Here is a 22452-nt window from a genome sequence, read left to right on the forward strand (position 1 = left end):
AGTGAGGAGACGGTTATGAAGAGGACGAGAAGGCAAGATACAGGGTACAGAACTACCAATTTTGAGAATTGGAAGTCAGTATCTTCTGTCTTGTAACGGTGACATACAGATCTAAAGAAGGATGCTGGGTTGATGGTGATGATGATTTTAATCTTTTCTGGCTAGAATATTAGAGGTCAAAGTGCACGAAGATTGTATCTTTAGCCTGGTGCATGCTGTATGTTCCAAGGAGATCTTAAGTACAGCCAGCTGGCTGTCGTCTGAGTGGATATATTACTCCTGGCTATATACCAGGTAGCCCAGAGAATTTATGAGCAGTTCTCGGGGCCTGTTTCCTCGCTGTGTTTGAACGACTCTATATTCTGTCAGCGCGTAATAATCAGCCCCTTGACTCTCATTTCCCACGATTGGACGCTCCTTCAATTCAAACTTGCATGGGAAACCAAGAGATTCTTTGCCCTCAATATCCTTAGCTACCTTGGGTTGTGTCGAAAACATCCGGACAGCCTTTTTCCCAGCAAGAGTTGGTATGGAACGTCATTTTCATAGGATCTACAAGGTTGAGTAACTTGCATACCAACTTACCAAGCCCCAGCTGTGGACAAGAGATGAACGGCTGTGTGAATCAGGCTGAAAAGATTCCTTGGATTTCTTTCATTAGGCAATAAACAGTCAACTACCTAAAATACGCCCCTATCAGATCTCTTTAACGCCGCAGCAATTTCATTTCTCATACCCAAACCAATGCTTGTAGGTCGCCAATGCATGTAGATCACATCCTGTTTTCAGCCAGCCCGAAGATGTGCGCGAAGTTTTTGACGATCTAATGCTCCCACTCATAATCAACACATGGTTAATGGAGCCCTGCAGATAGTGGACGGGAAATCGGGAGAGAATGTGGATTCCAAGTTTAAGTAGGTTAATCTCAGCGACGATTACTGAATTTGGCATCTGAAGACGGAACAACTCAACCGATTTTCATGACATAAATTGCTTTTTTAAATATGTATGATCAATGGGGGCTTTGTGATTTCAGAGATCCTCCCTTCCAACATCGATAATATCAATTTTCCACTTCCATCCCCCAAGATCACCGTCTCATCCACTTCAAGCGAATATCCCTTGGCCTGTTCATCTGCAGCGTCAGCACCGGCTGGCTGTCCTCGGTCAGAACCAAGATCCGCTTCCTCGCCTGCTCCAAGCTCTCGCCGTCCTTGGGGATGGGCTCGACGCTGCACCGCCCAAAGAGCATCATCATGACCGACACAAACTCCACCTGCGCCATCTTTTGCCCTGGACAGATGCGCGGGCCGATAGACCAGGGGATGAAGGTACCTTTGGGAGGCGTCATGAGCACGTGGTCTCCGGGAGTGTCCGGGTCCTGGCGCAGCCAGCGTCCGGGGTTGAACTCGAGGGCGTCCGGGCCCCAGACCTCGGGATTTGTGTGCAACCCCATCACGTTGACCTGGACCATGAAGGGGGCCTTGAGGGATGCTTCGGTAGAAGGCGAGCCCGGCAAGGAGATTGTTTGGTCGACTGTGATCTTGCGGAGCAGGAGCGAGACGGCCGGGTAGAGACGCAAGGTTTCCAGCTGGCGTTGAAAGACGTCAGTAACTTTTGTGGACAATGACCCTCACTGGCTGAAGCAGACTCCACGATGGGCTATAACCATGATGCGTGTTGACCTAACTCACCATAATAGCCATACAACGAATCAGTTTCGGAAACGTTTGGCCGTATTCAGGCAACTGTGACTGCCCGTCGGGAGCACGAGCAACAAATCCCACGACAGAATCAATCTCGGCCTGGATCCAGGACTGCCATTGTGGGTACGCTGCCAGCAGCGTGACTGCGTACGCCATCGTGTTTGCAGTGGTGTCAAAGCCAGCTGCTGTAAAAACAAAAAGGTTCCCTTGTATTTCCGGCTCGGTGAGGTATGTCTTGTTTCCGAGGCCACTGACTCCGTTGGTCGCCGAAGACTTTTCCTGCCCAGACGCGTCCTCCTCCTTTGCCTGGTCGGACAGCCGAAGGAGTGTTGTCATGATGGTTTCATGTCGCTTCTTGTTGCCCATCATCGTAGTCGTCTCATCGACAGGCGAAAAAGAGATCCTCTCGCGTTCCTGCTCGAGCATGTCTTTGGCCAGATCGGGCAGTCGTTGCAGGGCTGCCGCCAGAGTCTGCAAAGAAAGTGGCATGATCGGCAGCCCCAAAATCCAGGCGGGGATAAAGACTGCAGCGACCAAGAGATCGGTACATATGGCGATGGCATCGACGTACAATATGTCTGCCTTGGGATCGTAAGAAGGATTCCAGATAGTGAATTCTTTGCCTCTACCGTACGCAATACGGGAGAGGACATTGATGGCGATTGATCGAAGGCCAAATACCGTGTCGGTAGACCGGTCCTCGACAGGGTTTGAAGAAGAAGACGACATCAGAACGTCAGCAAGAGAATAGGCTTGCTCTATGCTTTCATCCCAAACATCCGAGCTGATGCGCTCATTAAGGGCTGGGGCTACGATGCGGCGCTGACGAGACCAAGCGTCCTCGGTCGCCTGTGGTTGGTGCGAAGTCAGCGAGGTGGAGGTGGTATGCGAGATGGACCGTACAAGCAGACAATGAGTAAAAGCTACTCACGGTAATAATATTTGGCCCATGCATACCCATGACCCGGGTGGAGATATCCGTGTGCACAAATTCTCTTCTCCTCGTCATAAAATTTGAGCACAAGGCCGGGTCGGAAGAAACTAGCCTGTTGATGCCCGACGTGACGATGACAAATGTTGATCCTAATCGCTGGTGAATCGCACCTTTGTTATGAAACTCCCAGCCGATGAACGATGGTTCAATGTATGCATAAGCAGAAGATGGGAGTATCCGTACTAGGATGGTATGGAGTGGCTCTGAGAGGAGGGCGAAAGTGACCTGATGGCAAGCATGTCAGTACTCGGTTAATATACTCTTTTCTTTTTCTTTTTCTTTTCCTTTCTCGCTCTCGAGGCGATCGTAGTGGTGGACTCACGCTGTCAGGATCAAAGGGGTGTATGATGAGCGGCAAGCCAAGAGCCTTTGCTGCACCATAATTGCGGGCAAGGTTTCTTAGATGAGAAAGTATCCATGTTGAAACCAGTAAAATGATTGCAAAACTAGTAAGTCCCATTGTTGAAAGCAAATAGAGCCGGCTCTACTCGTAACAACCTTGCAGAGTAGCCGGATGGGATTAGGATAGGAAACGGGCGGACTTTCCCTGGTTTGTTAACTTTTGGGATTATGGATGAGATGGAAAGATCACCACCTTTGTACCTACATGTATTCTAGTAAGTGACTGCTTCCCTGTTCCAGTGCAATCATGGATCAGGGCATCCGCAGATTCCAGCAAGTGGGTTTTATTTTGCACGGCATTTTGTCTTCCGGGTGGTTCGATTTGCAAATCCTCGGCTCCGCTACCCCAGGTCACGCATGGTCACGTGTCGTCGGGTCCACCTGTCTGCTCTCTGATGACCTGACGGCGGAGGATGCTCGATTAGGTTTGTAACCCGATGAACTCGGTCAGACGTTAATTATGACCGGCGCCTTCTTGCACTGCCTTGACTAAAAACAGCGGCAATTTACATTTAGGAAGAAAACGTATGACAGATAGAGACATAAATAGCGAGTTTAATCAAAATCCGATCTATATAAGCAAAATTAACCAACTAGATATTTATGTTTGTTAATCCATTGTATTAACACGATGCACCCTTTTTCGATACCAGATTGTACCTTAAACCTCTGGAAGATACAGAGATGCTAAAGCAGTTGTGGACAGCTAGCCAAATTCTCAACATCTGGGTTAGCCTAGCTTACTACTTTCCCCTTCTCGGATGAGCAGCTACTTACCCGCATTCCCGCCTTGTGGTCTTCAAATGATCTGTTTCACTCCATCAAGTAACAATGCTGCTATGGCTGCTTCGGCGGACTACAGAACAAAACTGTACCGCCTGTAAGCTTGCCTCACGAGTTGCAACTTGCAACAAGTGGTCAAGAAGTCGTCCGTGCTTTCTGTGCCATGCAGGCAACTGTACAAAAATACTTACGATTGATTATACTCAATCTACCGATAAAGTAGAGACGTTGTTAAAATATAAAATCATATAATAGGTGTTATAGGTACCGCAAGTGGTATATCATACCTCTATACGGGCTGATAATAATAGGTGTAAAAGGTTAACCTCATACCTTGTTATAATTATTATTATTATTGAGTATGTATTTAAAACTTTCCTGAATATGATTGCGAAAACTAACTACCATATACCCACCCTATAATGGTAATTTACCTTGCAGGTATATTTTATAATCGGTATAGTTTTCCTAGTTTTAGGCCGTTTATGCTCTTATAACATCCATTGGATAATGTTTTAATACGCTTACTAACTCGCCTATAGGCCATTAGGGTCAATATATTTTTTCATGATTGACATTATAATAATTCAATAAAAACTTACTCAACTTAAAATTTTATTTGATGGGATAAGGTTGTTTGTTTCTATTGTCACATTATATATTTTATCAGTATATATTTAAAGTTAATTACTTTAATATAAATTTTAATTCTTATTCCATACACGTAGATAATTATATACAGGCCCTTAATGCGTGCGAATCCAAACATGGTTTATATGTTTATATGCAAAAAAGGGTTTCTTTTATAAAACCCATTGTTGGAAATTGGAATAGGGATTTATGCGTTCAATTCATCAGTTTAATGATAAGTCACGGGAATGGCCGCACGGGCCAATTACACGTGACTCTCCTACTTAATCGATGGTATAAGACAAGAAGGACATTCAGAAGCTCTTCTCTAGACTAGTCTAGACTGTTAAATAGTTCATGCAGAATAATACCTACGTTATCGTATAATAACGTTCTGTTGATCGATCGGCACAACGAAAGGCCTATTAACACCCACATAAGATAGTTTTTTCACAAATTTATTTGCGGCACCGGAGTTCCAAAATTTCGATAACAGGAAATTATAACCGGTTCCGGAAAATAAAAAAACGATAAATTCACCCCAAAATCGTTTTCGTAAAATTCGATAAAAACTTTATAACCGTTTCCGTTATTTCTCAAATTATTAATGGTTATAAAAATCGACTTTTGAATTATCATTCGCATAAAATAAGATTTACCGTTATTGGAATAGAAATTTATATTTTTAATTTATCAATTAAATGATAAAGTACCAGAATGGCCACACCGGCCAATTATACATGATTCTTTTCATCGTCGCCATGCAGGCTATCATTTTGATAATTATCCCAATTGGTAAAAGATACAAGAAATGTTTCAATAACTTATTAGTAGCTAGTTGAATGACCCATGATCGTTGTTATTTGCCGATGGGTAACTTGAATGGAAGCTGAAATAGCTAATTATTCATCGTATTTATCCCCGTCGTTCAAGTTTTTTGTGAAATATTTAGGATCTTGTATAAGACACGCGCTGTGAATAACTCCCCCAGCACCGTCCGACTTTTCATGGCTGCATTGGCAGACGCCTTTGGGAACACAACGCTGCTTATCATATGTCCATTCTACCTGAATCCTCTGCTCTTGATGAATTCCCGGCAGGATTTTAAGCACTCTTAGGTAGCGGGGTGGGTATAATATCTCGCAGTTAGGGCCGAATCGCACTTTAGGGGCGACCCATCGCGTACGGTAAAAAGTATTTTGTGTGGTCGACTGAACCGTGCCATACCAGATCTTTTCATAAGTGCCCACCTTACCCCTTTCGGCTTTTAGAGCGTTGTGATCTTGCCACTCGACGTTCCGGTAAACGGTAATCGGGCAATCCTTCATTGGCTGTTCCGAGACTGCGTTACGAATAGCTCGAAAGATTCCAGCGCGTTTCTCACCATTTTGGACTGCCCCCGCACCATGGTATTGTTGTGGTGTGTTGCCCTGATGTCCGGGATTGTACCCTCCGTTGTTGGCGGGGGCGATTGGTGCGTTCTGCGCGGGAACACTCCCGGGAGAGACCGCAGAGGTAGTTGAAAAAAGGGCCATCATGGCGACGAAAGAATAGTAGTAGTAGTAGTAGTAGTATTATTTAACGCCGGGCTCGGCCCGGCTTGTTAGCCGGCCGTTAGCAACCTCCCGAGGGGTATCTCGGCGCGCGTTCTATCTTCTTTATTTACACAGGGGGAAAACAAGGAGGGCAGAGGCGGATCGTGCCTGACCGGGTTCGGGCCCGGTCCTGCTTAGGGGGTTAGTTCACTGACGCGACCCCGTGCCTAAGGTGTACGGAGGGTTCGTCTGACGGCTTGTGCCGTGAGGTGTGGGTGAAAAGGCAATAAATCTATTCCTCGTCAGAGTTCGAGTCGCTTACGATCGGTGTCCCTAGGCGTAAAGTGCGTTCGTGGCGCGCGGGGCGCTGGCGGGCCGCTCTGGGGCGGGCGCTGAAATAGTTGGTGGCTATCGAAAACGCCTCAAAGCTTTTCGGTTGCCCGAGGCTTGTCTGGAAGAATTTGCGGCGTTGGGCGCGGTCTGGCGGCCCGACCGGCCGGTCGTTGTCAGGCCACGGCCAGTTTCTCCACACCGCCCGCGAAAAGCGGCAATGCACCGGGTGTTCAGGGGAGGTCCGCTTCCAGCACCAGGCACACGAGGTGTTTGCATCCTGGTGGTTGAAACGGTCATGGTAGGCTTTGAAATCGCCGTGGCCGGTCCTCATGGCCAAATAATGGCCCAGTAGGGGTCTTGGCAAACGCAGTTCCTCGGGCTCCTTTCTTGGTGTGTATTGGAATTTCCATTCCCTATATGCGGGGGACCGTTCACAGAGTTCTTTACGCCACCAGTCCTTTTCTATATTCGAAAGGATGGCTCTAAGGACCGTGCCGGCACCGCTATACGTGGTTTGCTGAGCCCTCGGGTCTGGGTCCGGCGGTCCGGCGGAGCCGGCCTTGGCCAGCTCGTCAGCCCGGTCGTTTCCCGGGATTCCCTGGTGCCCAGGGCACCAACGGACCCGAACCTCGGTACCTTGTTTTCGAAATAAATCGACAAGATTATGGAATTCCAAAAAGGCCCATTGGGACGAACGCGGCGCGTCGCCTCTAAGACCCCAAATAACCGAGGTGCTGTCCACACCAATCCAGATCCGGGCGCCTGGCTGGGCCCTGGCTGCCGCCTGTAGCCCTCTTAGGGCGCCAATCGCCTCGGCGTCGAAAACGTGGCTTTCCGGCGTAATAGATGCGGAGCCTGCGGCAAATTCCAGGCCCGCCCTAAAAGCGGCCCATCCGTACCCTATTTGGACGCAGTTATTTTCGTGTTTTTCCGAACCGTCCGTATATACCACGATATCGTCAGGTGATACCATGTCCAGCCATTCCATAAAGCGGCGGGCCGCTTCCTCTTTTGGGACTCCTCCGGTGGGGTTAGTGCGAGAATCCGGGGCATTGCGAGGTGCGCGCAACTCTAGTCTCCGGATCCGCGGGAGAAGTTGTGCAGCCGTTTGCAGGGTCGTGGCCGAATGGCCCGAGTTGCGGGCACGAGGTGTTTCACGCAGGCGGCTGACAAGGGGGTGCCCCTTGTCCGCGAGCCTTAGTCGGGCGCCGTATTTCAGGCGGGTGTAGGCCAGCGCGACGCGGGCCGAGGGTAATCCTGCGTCCCTGAGAACAGTGGACGAGGGGGTGGTTTTATACGCCGGGAGGATTGCCCGTGCCGCTAAAACCAGCGGTTTGTTCAGTGCTTTGAGGAGTCCTCTTTGCTTATGCGCTGGGTTGTACCATGCCTCGGCTGCGTAGGTGGCCGATGAACCCACGCATGCCACCGCTGCCTTGCGAAGTGCAGCCGCAGGCGGTCCGTATTTTACTGCCCCAAAGCTTTTGAGGTGAGCAGCGACCGCCATTGCTTTGGCAGCCCTTTCGGCCACGTGGCGGCGCCCGTCTAGCCGTCGGCTGAACCAAAAGCCAAGCCAACGCATGCCCGGGTAACGCTCGGCCCCGGAGGCGCTTTGTCCGCGTCGACCGCCCGGTAGTTGGACCGGGGTAACCGTTCTACCATTAATCCGGATTTCCGGGTTGCGACCGTGCCTTTTCTTAGTGATATGGATCACCTCTGTCTTTTCCGCTGCAAAATGGATTTTCTCTTCCGCCGCAATTTCGTGCATATCCCGGAGTTTATCTTCCAGCCAACGTACGTTCTCCTCCAACGAGGGTGACGATTTCCATGTAAGCACGTCGTCTGCGTATGCCAGCCGCCACTTCGCACCGTTTTTGACGAGGTACGCCAAATATAGCATATATAGGATCGGGGAAAGGGGAGACCCTTGCGGGGTGCCGCACCCAAGCCGCCTAAAGCCCGTGGTCGTACCCTCCAGCCGGACTCGGGCCTGGCGGCCGCTTAAAAAGTTAATCACGAACCTGAGGAGCATTTTACTAAACCCGAGGCTCCGCATTTTCCGTATTAATCGCCCATGGAGGAGGGCGTCGAAGGCGCCTTGGACGTCGCATGCGACAAGGGTAACTTCCTCCCCGCGAGCTAAAGCCTGCTCGATATCGTGGGCGAGGGCACAAACCAGATCCGTCGCCGATCGCTTGGGTAGGGCACCGCCGTGGGTGCAGCTAAGGAGCCCGTTGTCGTGTATGGCCCAAGCTATCCGGCGTGCAACGAGCCTTTCGAGGCCTTTTCCGATGCAGGAGAGGAGGGCTATAGGCCGCCAGGATCGAACGCTGCTCCGGTCTTTCTTCCCCGTTTTCGGTAGCATCGCGACCTCGGCCTTCTTCCAAGGCGCTGGGAAATGTCCGAGTTCCAGGCAACGTTGGTAGAGCCTGCGCACCGGCTCGGCCAACGAAGCCCATCCGGCTTTTAGTAGCCGGACGGTCGTTCCGTCGATGCCCGGGGACGTGCTCGTAACCCCAATGCAGGAGCGCTCCGCCTCTTCCGCACTCACCTGGGTGTCCCAAGGGATTTTAGCCTCGTCCGCCGACCAGGCCTCCAAGGGGTCTCCCTGCAGGTCATCCTCCGCCGAAAATCGGCCAAGCACCTCCCGCTGCAGTGCTTCCGCTTTTGCTAAGGGCTCGCTCACTTGCTCGCCGTTAATAACCAGCGGCGGGGACCGGAGGCGTGGTCCGGCTCCCAGCCAGCCCACCATGTTCCACAAATCCTTATCGTCGCGCAGTTGGTCAATCCGGTGCCTCCAGTAATCCCGCTTCGCGGCCCGCACCCCTTTCGTGTAAGCTTTCTCCTCGGCAGAGGCGTCTGCCCTATTTACAGCGCTCCGTTTAACCCGCTGGAATTCGACCCAGAGCCGCTGGCAGTTTTCGGTCCACCAAGGAGCCGAGCTGCCCCTTTTTCCCGCCGGCGTACCCACGACCCACGTCACTTGCTCCCATAAAGTTGTAAATTCAGCTACCCACGCGTCCAATGCGTAGCCATCGGCCGCGGATCCCGGGTCCGGCATATCTTGCATGCCAAAAGCAAGTAGCTCCGCGAACTTTGGTAGCCGGTCGTCCCTAACTGAGACGTTGACCGCCTCCGGGCGGGGGGCGCCGCGCGTCCGCAGCGTGGTATAAAGAGATTCGTGGTCGGAGCCTGTGTAAAGACTGCTGTCAACCACAGTTACCGTGCTGGGGAGGTTGGAAAAAACCATATCCAGTAAACCCCCGTCGCGGTGGGTGGGCACGCCGATATTTCCTGTAAAATGCATGCCCTGGGCTTGCGCCCATGCCGTCAGTTGATCCCCTCCGCGTGCGTCTGTGCGGCCTGGCTGGTATGCAGCAGCCGCTACGTTAAAATCGCCGCCTATCACCGTGGGTCCATTTGGCACGGTATTGCATACCATTTCCAGCGCGGCCTCAATACCCGGAGCCCTATATACATTAATAAACAATATTCCGTTAATTTCGAGCCAAAGTACGTCCCGCGTATTTTGGCCCTGCGGTAACCGTCGTTGTGCGGCCCCTAGGGCTGCCCCCTTCTTGACGTAGGTGAGCACCCGGGGCCGGAACCCAGTCATGGCTTCGTAAGTGCTCGCGTGCCATTCGTCCACTGGCGCAAAAACATCATAGCCCGGGTGCGTTTGTGTAGTCGTCTTTAGCCCGCACCATGGCTCTTGGACGTTAACCAGGTCCACTTCTCTCTGGTGGCATAACTCCAACAGGCTCAGATGCACACCCATCCTTTTGCCTACGTTGGCCCAAACTACGTCGAGGCGTTCCCGCTGCATGTTGCCGAGCGAATATTTCGTCATATCAATCGATGGGTTGCTTCCAAGTCTATCACATCAGCGGGGCAAGGTTCGGCAGCCGCTGCGTCCTCCTCCATTTCGGCTGCCCAAACGATTTCTTCGTGCACGCGTTCCTGTTCGGCCTGCAGGAAGTTGCGGATGTCCGCCCCTGCCGCCTCGCATGGCCGCGCTCTTTTGTTTGAGATGCTCGATCGGGAGCTCGAGGTTTGCGAATGCTGCGATGAGGTGCTTAGGACCGGGATTGCAGGTGCTGGCTCTCGGCGGGCCGCCTCAGCCCGGTCGTTGATAATCGCGGCACGGTTGGCACGTCCGATTCTGCGGATCCCCTTTAGTTTACGCTGTGAAGGTCGTTCAAGCTTCCCATTTACCACCAAAGGTCGGGCAGGGCAGTTCTCATGTCCGGATGGGAAATGGCCGTGGCAGTTAACGCATTTGGGGGCTGCTTTGCACGGCTCTTCCTCTGTCGCATGTTTTGCTTCACCACATATGCCGCAACGCGCTTGCCGTACGCAGCGACGTATTTCGCAATATCCCTGGCAGCCATCGTGGTGGTGTGTAATTTTGCGTGACTTTTCAACCTTCCGCGCACGTTTCGACACTCCAAAAAGCTGAAAAGGCTTTACGGGTTGAAGGAAAGACACTATCCACGTGCCCTCAGCCGTATGCGGGTCGTATCCATGCTTGGAAATGTGCCAGTTGACTGGCTGCTGGCCTGCTGCCACGGTAATCTCCTCCTGGATTACATCATGTACGTCCTTTCTTCCGTCCAGGCAATTGAGCGTTCGGGGCACTCCAGAGACGGCGTATGTGTGCCAGGTTGTCGGGACAGTGACTTCCCGCGCGTCCAATGCGTCCATAATGGCCTTGACTGCGTTGGGGTTGAGGAGTTTTTGCCGTGTTTCCTCAGAGGCCACCGTAACACCCCAGCCCGTGGGGGTACGTTTGGCGTTTGGGATTTCACTGTGTGGCACCGAGACCAATTCGGCCAATTTGGTGGTTACCGCGTATGGCTCCCTCGTCACCATCCGCAATTTGTCATTTACGCGGATCAGGATCCGGTTGGCCGGCTGTTCTGTCAAACGTTTCGGGGCTTGGGGGCGGTCCCGGCCCGATTGGGAGGGAGCTGCGGAGCTGTCAGGTGCATTGCCGGGCGTCGTACGTATCGGGTACGAGCGCGTGGCCGGGGTTAAAATTCGCGTTGGGGCCGCCGCTGGTGGCGTGGCGGCTCGCTCGGCCCATGTGACCGATTTGTTAGTGGGCGTGCCTTTGCCTTTGGAGGCCGACGACGCCGTGCCCGTCCTTGTAATTAAGATGCTGCGCCTTTCGCTGGAACTGGTCGGCGAACGCGACGGGGAGCGCGAACGCTCTTTTTCAGGGAGGGTGCGACTGAGGAACCAGCCGCTGATCACATCATCAAGTTCGAGAACAATTCTCCTAAGCGCGGCGTCCTCCGGGGCCTGTAAGCTTTCGAGCTTGGCTGCAAAAACCTCTTCGAGCCAGCTGCCGACTGTTTCCACGTTTTCCAGCTCCTGCTGCAGTGTTTTGATGGCCAGGGCCGGGAGGCTGGAGTACCTTCCGCGGCCGGCCGGCTCAGGCGCATTAGCGGTGCGCGTGTCGAGAGATACGTGTTCCGACTCGGCCTGGCCCGGCGGCAAAGCCTGCGGCGTGCTCTGCGGGCGCGCGCGGCGGTTTGAGACCTCTGGTGAGGCCATGACGACCGGCGCCCGGAGGGCGAAAATTCTTCAGCTGTTAAGCTTATTGGTGTGTTTGGGTGTGAATCGCTAACAAAGGTGGGTCTGACCCATGAATGGTGGAGGATGCTTGGGCGACGAAAGAATAATAGATGGTTTGACCCTGCATGGTGATGTTTGTCGAATAAATTGAGATAGGGGAAAATAAAAGCAATATTAAGAAAGGTAGGACAAAAAGGGTTGTTGTTGCTGATGGTCTAAAAAATTGAGATTTGGCGCCAAAGTATGATTATCAGAACATGATGAAGCGAGGATTGAAATGTAATGTTTGAATATGCGTGTCGGAGCTTTTATATATTATTTGTAAAGCTCCATTTGATTTATCAAATATTATCACACAATTGCAAATAACAGGTTCGACTTGTACATATTTGGGATAGCGGGGCTTTACGCATAAAGCCTAATATAAAACAACTAATTATATAAGGAACAACTCGTATATTAGCTAAATATTAAATCTTGAACTGGAGCAATTGTACATTTAACCACCAAAATAAATTCGACCTCGCAAACTAACAGGGAGGTCCCAGCCAGTTAACACTCTCAATTTGGTGAGTAAAGGAGGTAAAAATATGGGGGTGGGGTACGCAACAGGTATTGGTATATAACATGTACTATAATAAGTACGTGGTCGATTTGAGCCGCCCCCTGTCGTTGTGGGTTCTACTGACATAGTAGTAGCTTATTCCGGGACACAGGCCGACTACATTTACATATTTATAGGGCTGGACTAATGAGCACTTGACTCCGGCTAATCAGGGTTCATTTTGACCCACTTCTAAACCCGCACAGCGAAAGTTTGCACTGGGTACTTTTTTAGTGGCGTTTTTTTGCCAAGTTAAACACAGAGTGTAATGACAGATAAAATTTATACAAAAAGCTGGAAATTACCGGTAGAAAACCATACAATTTAATCAGCCGGATGCTTTATTTGTGGCCGGTCCGGCGCTCAAATGCCGTAGCCAATACGACCAAATTTGGGCCCAAAATACGCTCGTACCCTTGTGAATTGTAAATCGGGAATAGCTTCACTTTCTTTACCGTTACTTGGCAAAACTTGGCCCGTAAGTATAACACAGTGTGGGACAAATTTGCCGGGAATTTCGATAAGGGTAAGGGCGAGGGCGTGTTTTTACTGTGTGAACACTAAGTGGGGCCGATTATCATTAAAACAAATGTTTTATAGCCGGGGTAAGTGCGTATTAGTCCTGCCCTATTTAAATTGCAAGTTACTATATATATGTCCGTATAAAAATAGGTTTTTTATATATTCATAGAATTTTTAAAACAATTATTAGCTTGTATATATATTTTTAATTTCGTAGCTTATGTAATAAGCAGAAGTAGGTCTTGTAGAAAAGGCTGAATAAATAATTTAAAGGTCCCCCTGAATAATAAATTACATAACATTCGGGTGTGGTTATTTATCCTGTACAAGTCGCTAATAAGTGGCCAAATAACCAGGAAATAAATACCCCTGCAATATTATTATATAAAGATACAACTATAACACACCACAGTTGGAAATAACACCACATCCTGCGTTACACCAACTAAACGCAACACCTACACCATCATTTGGATTACTTTTATCTGCAACGCAAAAAAGAATTTCGCGCGCATGCAATGCAATTGAAAAACTGCAATTTAGTTGGCGTAAATGCGCGTAGTGTTGCTCTATTAATTGCGTACGCGCGCAATTGTTTTTTGCGTTAGACTAGAAATAAAACCGATGGGAATGGTGCGAATTACAGGTTGCGAAAATGCAAATAGTTGCAAAAGCTTTAAAGTTGGTTTTATGCACATACAATCACGTATGACGTTGTAGTTTGGTGGACTTGGATTTTCGATAATAGCATTGTAAAAGTATCTATTTCCTGGTTATGTAGCGATGTTGTACTGGGTGAATAACCACACCTACCTTTGTATATAAGTGAGGTTTCGGAAGTAACACATGGTAAACATTGTTTAAATAATTTTTAACATGGTGCTTCGTTTAGACTTTTATTGTTACGGTCAAGTATATTATTAAGATTACAATAAAAACTCAAGCAGTATTTGCCTGCTCAGGTGTGCATCATATGCAATTACAAGGCGTGCTCCCATTTTGTAAATGTATAAATAAATAGCTGCGGTCAGACAAGTATGAGTGACGGAAGTAGAAATTCCGACATTGAAATTGTTTTCAATGGCGAGAAATGACTTGTGTTTTTTTTTTTTTTTTTTTTCTTTTTTTTTGGTTTTTTTTGGGATCGGCCGTATTTCCAAGAGACGGAGCGGACTTCCAGCTTTCTTTTTGTAATGAGCATAATAGCAAGCATCCGTATTTACTATTTACGGCCATGTAATATATATCATATCATGAGATGAATTATCAGAGCTGTGCATGTTTTGCTTGCGTCTTCGCTGGAAGATATGGTAGGTCGATAAACCTGCACGATGCATATAGCGTTTCGGCAGCTGGCATTATCTGCAACCATAAAGGGTTCGAAAGCTCAACATTCGGAGTGCTAAAAAGTCCACCCCTAATGACGCCACATCCGGTAGCGCTCATAATAGTGCCCAAGGGCGGATTTCGAATTTAAAACCTCGAGAGCGCTCTGGTGCGTAGTGTGCTCCCTAGGACGGTATCATTAGCTTCGCTTCGTCTTTGGCATCCATGTTGTCAAAATTGTCAGATGATGACAGGACATAAAACCTGGGGTCGAAGGGGCAGGTGGTGGGCTAAATGTTATCCAAATAAATATGCTCCCGCCCCATTCCTTTTCTAAGTGGTATAACACAAACCTCAACCAGATGATTGACCGCGACTACACTGGTCTTGCAATCCTCAACCAACCCCAACCCGACACAATTTGCAGCTCCCAAGGATATCTCGACCAGACACATTCTGATATGCTCATGAAAGATTCCATCCTGAAGGAATCTCAACAAATCTTAGACTGGTATGCACTTTCCTTATAGATTCATAAGTGGAGGAAGAATAAGACGAAAATTTGGCAGCAGTGTAGTACAAGAAACATGGAAGTAAAGCAAGAATGTATGAGAGTTACAAGACTTATTGGTTGTCATTTGCTTTCACTTGGGATAGAATTTACAGCCCCGTGCTACGGTATTCAATTTATCAAGCAGAGCACTGACTGCTTTAGAGTGGCTATCTCAATGTTAATAGCAATTAATAAAAGCTGCCACTGGGTAAGTTGCCAGACCCGAGTAAGGGGTAATAATCACCAATGGGCGACCAAGCAGATCCAAGCAGAAGCAGGTCACTTTGGTTGCCTCAAGCTGTCAAAAAAGAGAAACATTTATGCGAACTGGACTGCATCTTGCACGTTTTGCTAAAATACGAACCAGTCCGCTTCATTCTGGATTCGGAAGGAGAGGCTACACTTTTCATCCACGGTGGCCAGGGTTCTTGATCAGAGCTGAATGGGCCAGAGGTAGAGAATATAGCTGGTCGGGCATGAAAGGAGACTCTTGATCCTTGGACTACTTTTGGTTCGCTTTTACCGTCATTTTGCTGGCAATGAGATCACAGGCCCAAAGTGCCCAGTCTTGGACCTTTTCTCCTCCAGCTCTCGACTGATACATTGCGTATCCATCGAATAGGGGCTGCATGGCAGCCAGCATCATAGGTTCGTATGTGATGAGAAGCTTGTTCTTTCCCTGTCGCAGTTAAATTCAGACTTGCTTCAATTAAGTGATTTTATAATAAATTTGTCCCTTAAGAAAATGCTGTGTTGAAGTTTAAAACATCCGTGTTGGAGAATCGAACCCGAAGATCTGGCGACCACTTTGGGAGATTCAAGTTCGCAAACGACGTAGACAGTTTGGAGAGTCCTGCTACCCAGTCGAGTCTATACAAATTTGAAAGCAAATGTAGTGATAAGTTTTCTTATCAGTCATTCGTTCCGAATGAGTCTCTGAATATGGCATCGAGGCCGATTCCACACTTTACGTTAATGCCAAGCCTAACAAACAAGCACATGGAACTGCATTACGCGTAATTTCAAGACTGAAAATGATACGCCGAAATTTGTAGAGCTCTCCTTGGAGGATAGGCTAAATGTATTGAAACTGGCATTCCATCTAGCGCATGGACTATAAACTACCTGCTCATACCTATTGTGCTAAACAGGTCTCGGCCACCACACAGCATGGCCACATCTTCGCCGTATGCCAAAGAGAACAACGCCTTGGTCTTGATTGCAGGCAGATTCAATTTCCGAACCAAAGAGAAAACTTCGTTGAAAGAAACTTTGGAAAGATCGCGCTGTTTTGTGACGCGGACAGGAAGCCCCTCCTACTCATCATATTCATAGGCGTCTTCGGTTGAAGTGAATCGGCTTCCCAGAAACAGGGTCCGTCTCAGGCCTCCCCTGATTAGGGTCATCCGCAGGCCTGGTGGTGATGGGAGTTGAAGTTGGTTGCTTTGGCCGGAATATAGGTTAATTGACGAGTTTCTTCGTGTTGTTTGGTGACGGAAGCTCGAACTTACATCTTTGGCTGCTCGGATGCTGAGGGCCATAGCGGAGCTTGCCAACATGGCGGTGCAAAAGACTGAGAGCTTCATCTTTTTTTTTTTTTTTTTTTTTTTTGCTCGGCTTCAAGAATATATCGGGATGAGGCTTTTGCTAGGACAATATGTCGGTCTCGTATCCTTCGCAAAAAGAAAAGTGGAAGAACTAAAGTGCGAACAAAGGCCAAGTAACTTGATGTGGTTTCGCACTACCAAGTGCTGGAGATATTTATAATTGGCATTGTGTTGCCAAGTCTGTAGTGTACGAGTATAAAAAAATACAAACTACGGTTCCATACCTTATACAGGTATCTAGGTAAGGTACCAATGTTTCATCCGTGGCGACGATCGCTGTTCCAGCACTAAAGTATGTTGTCAATGCTGCCCAAAAGCCTGCTGCCAAATCATACCTTACAATCCTTACAGGTAGTGTTCCAGATTGAAACCAGCAAGAGTCAGTCGTGAAAGAACCCACCGTATGGTATTAGAGTACCTAGAAAACGCTCCGTCTGGGTTAGGGGCCACCTGTCACAGTTGGTTTGGCGTACTGCACAAGACGACTTCTAGTTGGCCCAGCGTTTCCAATTAATTAATTGATGCATTACCTAGCCGCCATGAGTCGTTTGATGGTAGGCTTGAATGGGCCATGCCAAATATCAGCCGCGGGAAAGGGTTTACCCATCATGCCCTGATACTATCCAAGTTTGCGACAAGCGCACTAAAACACATGTAAGCTTATCACTGGAAGCATGTAGCCCAAGAGCCAGGGGTATGCCCAGGCTGCTTTGCTATGACTACTATGTACGATTTGCTAAAATTCCCGAGATGTAGCCACTTTGAACTGGTGGTTCTTGCTAAGTGTAGAACTAGATGCTTTTCTACACTCACCGTCGAAATTCCGCCAAATTCGTGTCCTCTTAATAACTCCTCACATCACTCAATGTTCGAAAACAATGGCATCTGTTAGCGTCACACGGCTGTTGCTGCCCGGCCAGGTAGCCCTTCGAGAACATACCTACCTTATCCACCTTCAGTTCACACATAGCAATCCCATCATATTAACGTTGGGCACAACCTGCCCGTGGTCTCCATATCACACGTTCGCCACGGTATGAGACGTTCCCGCGATCTGTCCCTACGTCCAAACCTTCAACACCAGGCAGAGGTATCTTGCTTTGACGGAGTAATGCGCAGGGTGGACGAGGGTTTCCTGGAGGGACAGCCACACATGTACAGTGTGTGGAACTGGAGGCCGTTTTTCTTTTCTCCTTGACTAGTTCGCACGCATGAACCCGTTCAACTCGACGTATTTCATCTGGCTCGACGACGCGACCCAGTCGCGACACAAGAGAACCATGGCCCCGTGGCTTGATCCGAGACGAGTCAGGGACATGCTACCTGTGAACAGGGGCTTGGGGGATAAATTACTCGTCAACGCTCGGCAGCCCAATTCATGCTTAAAGCGCGACTATTTTGACAACAACAATGCCCCCTTGAATCGGATGATCGTAGGTATATCATGATCTTTTCTATTATTTCAGCCTGGAAAATATCACTACATCATACGGTGAGATATGTACAGCACAATGAAAATATACCTTGCCAAGGCCAACTTCATCGGAGATCAAGCACAGAGAATGCTTGCCATCGCGATGCAGGATCCCTGCCATGTTTGTCTCAATCCTGGCCCGCTGGGGTTATCCTTTCTAGAAATTTTGCGAATGCTTCGCCTCCGACGATGAAATAGTCACGATTTCAACCATCACCAGATCGCGCCCATCCCATTTCCCAGAGGAAGGTCCCTCAATGAAGACATTGCCGTCTCATTGCAAAAGAAAAGGCCGAGAGATGGCAACAGCACCAGAATAGTTGATGCGTCTTGGACCTTGAGGGAATTCGTGATGGCAATACATTTAGAAACAAGGAGGCACTCGCATGTCCAAATCGTTCATCACCTTGCGTTGATCTTTTACGATTCTCTACCAACATGTTCAAGCAATCTGAATGTCAGACTGTTTACATGACTTATTCACTCAAATCCGAGACGCAAGACCCGCCGCCTCCTTCTTGCCCTCCCCCTCTGGCCACTGTGGCTTATACGCCCCAAGGAAGCAGCTGCCGACATCATATTCCAGCTTCGAGACGTCGTAGCTCGCCGCTCCCAGCAGGTACGTCAGCGTCTCGTCCCGATCGCCGCCGAACTTGCTAGGGATGTTGCCAAAATACGAAGGCTGGAAAAGCCGCGGCAGATTGGCCTGCAGGGTCGAGAGGGCGAGGCCGAACAGGTTTACCATGTCGTCGTAGTGGCGCGGCTTGAAGCCCGGATGCAGGTCCAGAAGCTGCTTCTTCACCTCGGGTGTGTGTTCGCCCAGTGAAAGAAGGAAGTTGTTGTACTGGTTCAGGGACACGCTCACGAGGTAGTTGCCGCCTTCGGTCGCGCGCTTGTCGACGGTCGTCAGCAAGCCTGCGAATCCCATTAGGCCGGTCCTAGGGCATTTGCGATGTGAGGTTAGTTTGTATTGCCAAGAGTGTGGAAGAAGCTCGAGCAAACCTATCCGACACTTACTGGTAGTCCGAGTTTGGTAACAACGGGATGACGGGCTCGTCAAGTCCCAAGAACCGCCCCATCATCCAACTGACCCCCGTGACGCAATCCGAGATCTGCTGCCACCCGGACCTCGCCACCCACGGGCCCTCCCAACCATAGCAGTTCTCACGTACGAAGACGATACCCCTTCCACGCCGGCGTCCCAGCGCATGAACGTATTCGGCTCCGAATCCAAGCCGATCCAGCGTGCCGGGCCGGTAGCCATCCAACACTATATCGGCATCCTCGATCAATCTCTTCAGGGCAGCCCGACCCTCATCCGTCTTGAGGTTCAGGGTCACGTCTCGCTTGCCCAGGTTACCATCCACCAAAAGCGGGCCCATGTCGGGCAACTGGTCATTAGATACACGGATGACTGTAGCGCCAAAAAGCGCCGCCAGCTTCGCAATAGTCGGGGCCGCGATAGCGCGCGAAAGGTCAAGCATCTTGAGGCCCTCCAACGGCCGCTGCTTGCCCGTGACGGGTGGGTAAGGCACGGGCGGGATGGCGTCGGCGTCCCGCTTCTCCAGGAAGTAAATGGGGTGGTCGACGGTTGCTTTCCCATGCTCCGTGGCCAGGAACTCCTCCCGGGTCAAGCACACGGTACCGGCCTGGCGGTAATGTCCGTTGGCCTCGGCGTCGAGCCAGTCCGAATCGAACTGCTGGACAGTGTTGCAATACTTTTCAATAATATCCTCGGTAGAAGCCAGTCCCGGGTTCTCCTTGGGGAGGTTTACCATGGTCAAGGATCGATCGGAATCCATGCTGCCGTGGAGATGGAACCATCGACCGTCCCGAGTCGGGTAGATGTTTGTGCAAAAGCGACGCCAGGGGTCTTGCATGCGGCCCAGGTCGTACTTGGCGTAGCGGGCCGCCACGGCCGGGTCGCTAATTGGTTTTCCGTTTACTCGGGCGCAGGCCGCGGAGAAAAGGAACAGCGAGGCGATGTCAGAGTTGACGGTGGCTTTTTGTTCGACATTGTAGCGGTCCTTGGCAATGGCGGAGCCGATGGTTGCTACCAAAGCCCAGAGGGCAGAGCTGGTCTCTGTGAACTTGAGAGGGACGGGAACATAGGGCGTGTCTATGGTTGACTGCAGAAAAGATGTGTTGGAGGCGGCAGAGTGGACTTTGGAGGGCAACTGGAGGCGGGTGTCCTTGAGTAGGACATCGCGGAAGATACGGTCCGCCTCTTCACGGAGTGAGTAAGAACTATCCGCCATGTTGGAGCAACAGCTGGGGCTCGGTAGCCTAATCTAGATAGTTAATGTGTTAAAGATAAGAATAACAGCCAAAATATGCAGTTTACAACAGTGCTGTGTTATCGTGTTAGTATCCGTCAGTGGAGTAGAACTTGCCATCCGCACGGATGCCGGGACGATTATTACCCCAACTTACAAATTTCTTGGTAAACTCGGTAGTTCTATACCCCAAAATGGCCGTTTCTTGATTCCAGCACAAACTAGACTGTTAGTATTTCTTATGCCAACTGGAATAATATTCCGTTTGCTTCATCTGTCAGTCCTCAGGGAAGTATTGTCTGCGCCGGTAACCTGGTCGTGCAACGCCCTGGGAGGGGTATCTAAGTGCGCAATAGCATGTTGAAATGCGGGGAGCCTCGGCTGCCCCGGAAAGCGTTACAGAATCGGCGAAATCGCAATATCTGATTTTTGATTTCTCCACAAAAATATGAGCCGATACAATTTCAACTATGGGTATCTGTATTCAGGGTAGTATGTTGATTTCGCATGGACAACGTGAGCCGCACCCGAAGAGCACCAGCACTTCAAGCACCAGACTTCATCGTCTCCCGGAGCATGGGAGCAACCTGCTTGCGACTGTGCTCTCTGTTGTGCTGGTGCCAACACCTGCGCCATTCCACCCGGCCGTCCTCATCTCCGTAATCGTCAAGCTCGCCACCCTCGCCCCAAGTTTCGAGGTGGAGTTCCTCGGTGTATCTTTCAGTAAACTTCCTAGCTGTAATGATCGCTCGCTTGTTGAACGCGCATAGCAACAACTCACGTGCCAACTGCTCCCCGTCGGGTTGCACCGTCATGATGCTTACCAGGTCAAGCTGACGCTCCTTGGCCCACTCGCGCACGTCTCTGAAGAGGTCCTCTTTCGGTCCGACATGCTGAAGCAAGTAGTTGAAGCCTTGAGGCACCGACGAAACGCCGAGGCGCTGCGTGCCTTCCTGGTCAGTAGAAGTCCACTCCTTGTAATCCTTTCGCAGAACATCGCGATAACTAAAGCCGGTTATGTCCTCTTTAAGTTGACCAAGTTCGTCAAAGTACGCTTCGCGATCGTATTCTAGCTTCTCAGACTTGATTCTCTCCTCAAGCATCTCGGCTGTCTCAATATCCAGGGGCGTCGTCTTTGACTTGGATTTTAGGCAGTGTGTATCGGCCAGAACCGGGCCCATCGTGAAGCGAGCCAACTGTGCCGCCACACTTGGGCCTCCGGGCTGGATTGCGTCTGCATCCTCTCGAGAGTCGCTCGTTCCACGAGAGATCTGATTCCATGTCTCCCGGCAATATTCTAGCACCAAGCTCACGTTGCTCCCGCAAGGCCTGATGATCCTTGGCTCATCTCCCGTGTCCACGGATACAGTGCCCTCGTCGACATGGTGATCAATGCATCCCACGACACTTTTTCCAAACCCTCTTTGCGCCAAGGGCCCCGTGAGTTCGTTGTGGTCGACCAGGATCCATTTTGTGTCCTCTGGCCTGAGGTCCTCTTCGCCTGGGAGATTCGATAACGAGATGAGCTGGTCGCGTTGCACACCGGCCGTGGCAAATACCGACTCGACGTCTCTGCGGAGATGGATATCCTCGTGCGGTATGTTTGCAAGCGGTATGTGTAGTGTGTAGTTTGGGGCAGTGTGAGATCGCAGATAGGCGTACAGGAAGGCGGAGCAGAAGGAGTCGAGGTCTAATTGCAATGTCGGCAGTTAGCTGCATGATTCACTGTTAAGCTTGAAGAAGTAAAATTCGAACCCACCAGCAGCTTCGTTGCCAACCACAAGGTGGAGAGGAGCTTGCCGCGTGCTCTTGGGCGCGACCAAGGCTCGCTTCGCTGTGGCAAGGAAGCCCGTGATTGAGCGAGGATGTGGTGATGGAGGCATTTCTGGGATGGGTCGCGATGATTAAGATTAGGACTCTTTAAACAGATAGTGGTATCTGAAATGACAATTAGGTAGTTTTAGTTAGTGATCTAAACATCAGGTTCGGAACCAATAATGCAACGGTAGCAAAGTAGCTGGTACCTACCTTACCTACGTCAATGAGAAAAGATTACGACGAGGGGTCACCTTCGCCAGCCCCGGTTTTATTCTCCACTGCCATCCAGCATGTCAGTGACGCCGATAACGG

At 49.9% G+C, this 22452-nt stretch overlaps 4 protein-coding genes across 4 annotated transcripts; all 4 read right to left on the reverse strand.

Annotated features, from left to right (window-relative positions):
- Positions 1-946: 946 nt before the first annotated feature.
- Positions 947-3368, reverse strand: PgNI_07378 (uncharacterized protein). The gene is made up of 5 exons (XM_031127391.1): positions 3308-3368; positions 3023-3241; positions 2638-2925; positions 1695-2555; positions 947-1591 (listed from the first exon to the last, which is right to left on the reverse strand). The coding sequence occupies exons 2-5, from the start codon at positions 3158-3160 to the stop codon at positions 1091-1093; spliced, it is 1788 nt and encodes a 595-aa protein (XP_030980922.1). The 5' UTR covers positions 3161-3241; positions 3308-3368; the 3' UTR covers positions 947-1090.
- A 12926-nt stretch (positions 3369-16294) lies between these two features.
- Positions 16295-16551, reverse strand: PgNI_07379 (uncharacterized protein; the record flags this gene model as incomplete). Its single annotated transcript, XM_031127392.1, has 2 exons — positions 16295-16408; positions 16477-16551. 2 exons carry the CDS (start codon positions 16549-16551, stop codon positions 16295-16297), a joined length of 189 nt encoding a protein of 62 aa, XP_030980923.1.
- A 1903-nt stretch (positions 16552-18454) lies between these two features.
- Positions 18455-20602, reverse strand: PgNI_07380 (uncharacterized protein). Its single transcript, XM_031127393.1, has 3 exons — positions 20480-20602; positions 19064-20397; positions 18455-18984 (listed from the first exon to the last, which is right to left on the reverse strand). The coding sequence occupies exons 2-3, from the start codon at positions 20302-20304 to the stop codon at positions 18531-18533; spliced, it is 1695 nt and encodes a 564-aa protein (XP_030981621.1). The 5' UTR covers positions 20305-20397; positions 20480-20602; the 3' UTR covers positions 18455-18530.
- A 141-nt stretch (positions 20603-20743) lies between these two features.
- PgNI_07381 (uncharacterized protein) lies at positions 20744-22305 on the reverse strand. Its single transcript, XM_031127394.1, has 2 exons — positions 22082-22305; positions 20744-22012 (listed from the first exon to the last, which is right to left on the reverse strand). The coding sequence occupies exons 1-2, from the start codon at positions 22203-22205 to the stop codon at positions 20868-20870; spliced, it is 1269 nt and encodes a 422-aa protein (XP_030981620.1). The 5' UTR covers positions 22206-22305; the 3' UTR covers positions 20744-20867.
- Positions 22306-22452: the final 147 nt, after the last annotated feature.

The sequence above is a fragment of the Pyricularia grisea genome, assembly GCF_004355905.1.
Source record: "Pyricularia grisea strain NI907 chromosome Unknown Pyricularia_grisea_NI907_Scaffold_4, whole genome shotgun sequence".
NCBI classification, from domain to species: Eukaryota; Fungi; Ascomycota; class Sordariomycetes; order Magnaporthales; family Pyriculariaceae; genus Pyricularia; species Pyricularia grisea.

Coding starts and splice junctions, on each gene's coding strand:
- PgNI_07378 (XM_031127391.1), bottom strand. CDS start 3,160: ATGGGACTTACTAGTTTTGCAATCATTTTACTGGTTTCAACATGGATA. Junction 2,556..2,637: donor ATGGGCCAAATATTATTACC/GTGAGTAGCTTT, acceptor CACCAACCACAG/GCGACCGAGGACGCTTGGTC. Junction 1,592..1,694: donor TTCGTTGTATGGCTATTATG/GTGAGTTAGGTC, acceptor TTTCAACGCCAG/CTGGAAACCTTGCGTCTCTA.
- PgNI_07380 (XM_031127393.1), bottom strand. CDS start 20,304: ATGGCGGATAGTTCTTACTCACTCCGTGAAGAGGCGGACCGTATCTTC. Junction 18,985..19,063: donor TTACCAAACTCGGACTACCA/GTAAGTGTCGGA, acceptor CAAATGCCCTAG/GACCGGCCTAATGGGATTCG.
- PgNI_07381 (XM_031127394.1), bottom strand. CDS start 22,205: ATGCCTCCATCACCACATCCTCGCTCAATCACGGGCTTCCTTGCCACA. Junction 22,013..22,081: donor GGTTGGCAACGAAGCTGCTG/GTGGGTTCGAAT, acceptor CATTGCAATTAG/ACCTCGACTCCTTCTGCTCC.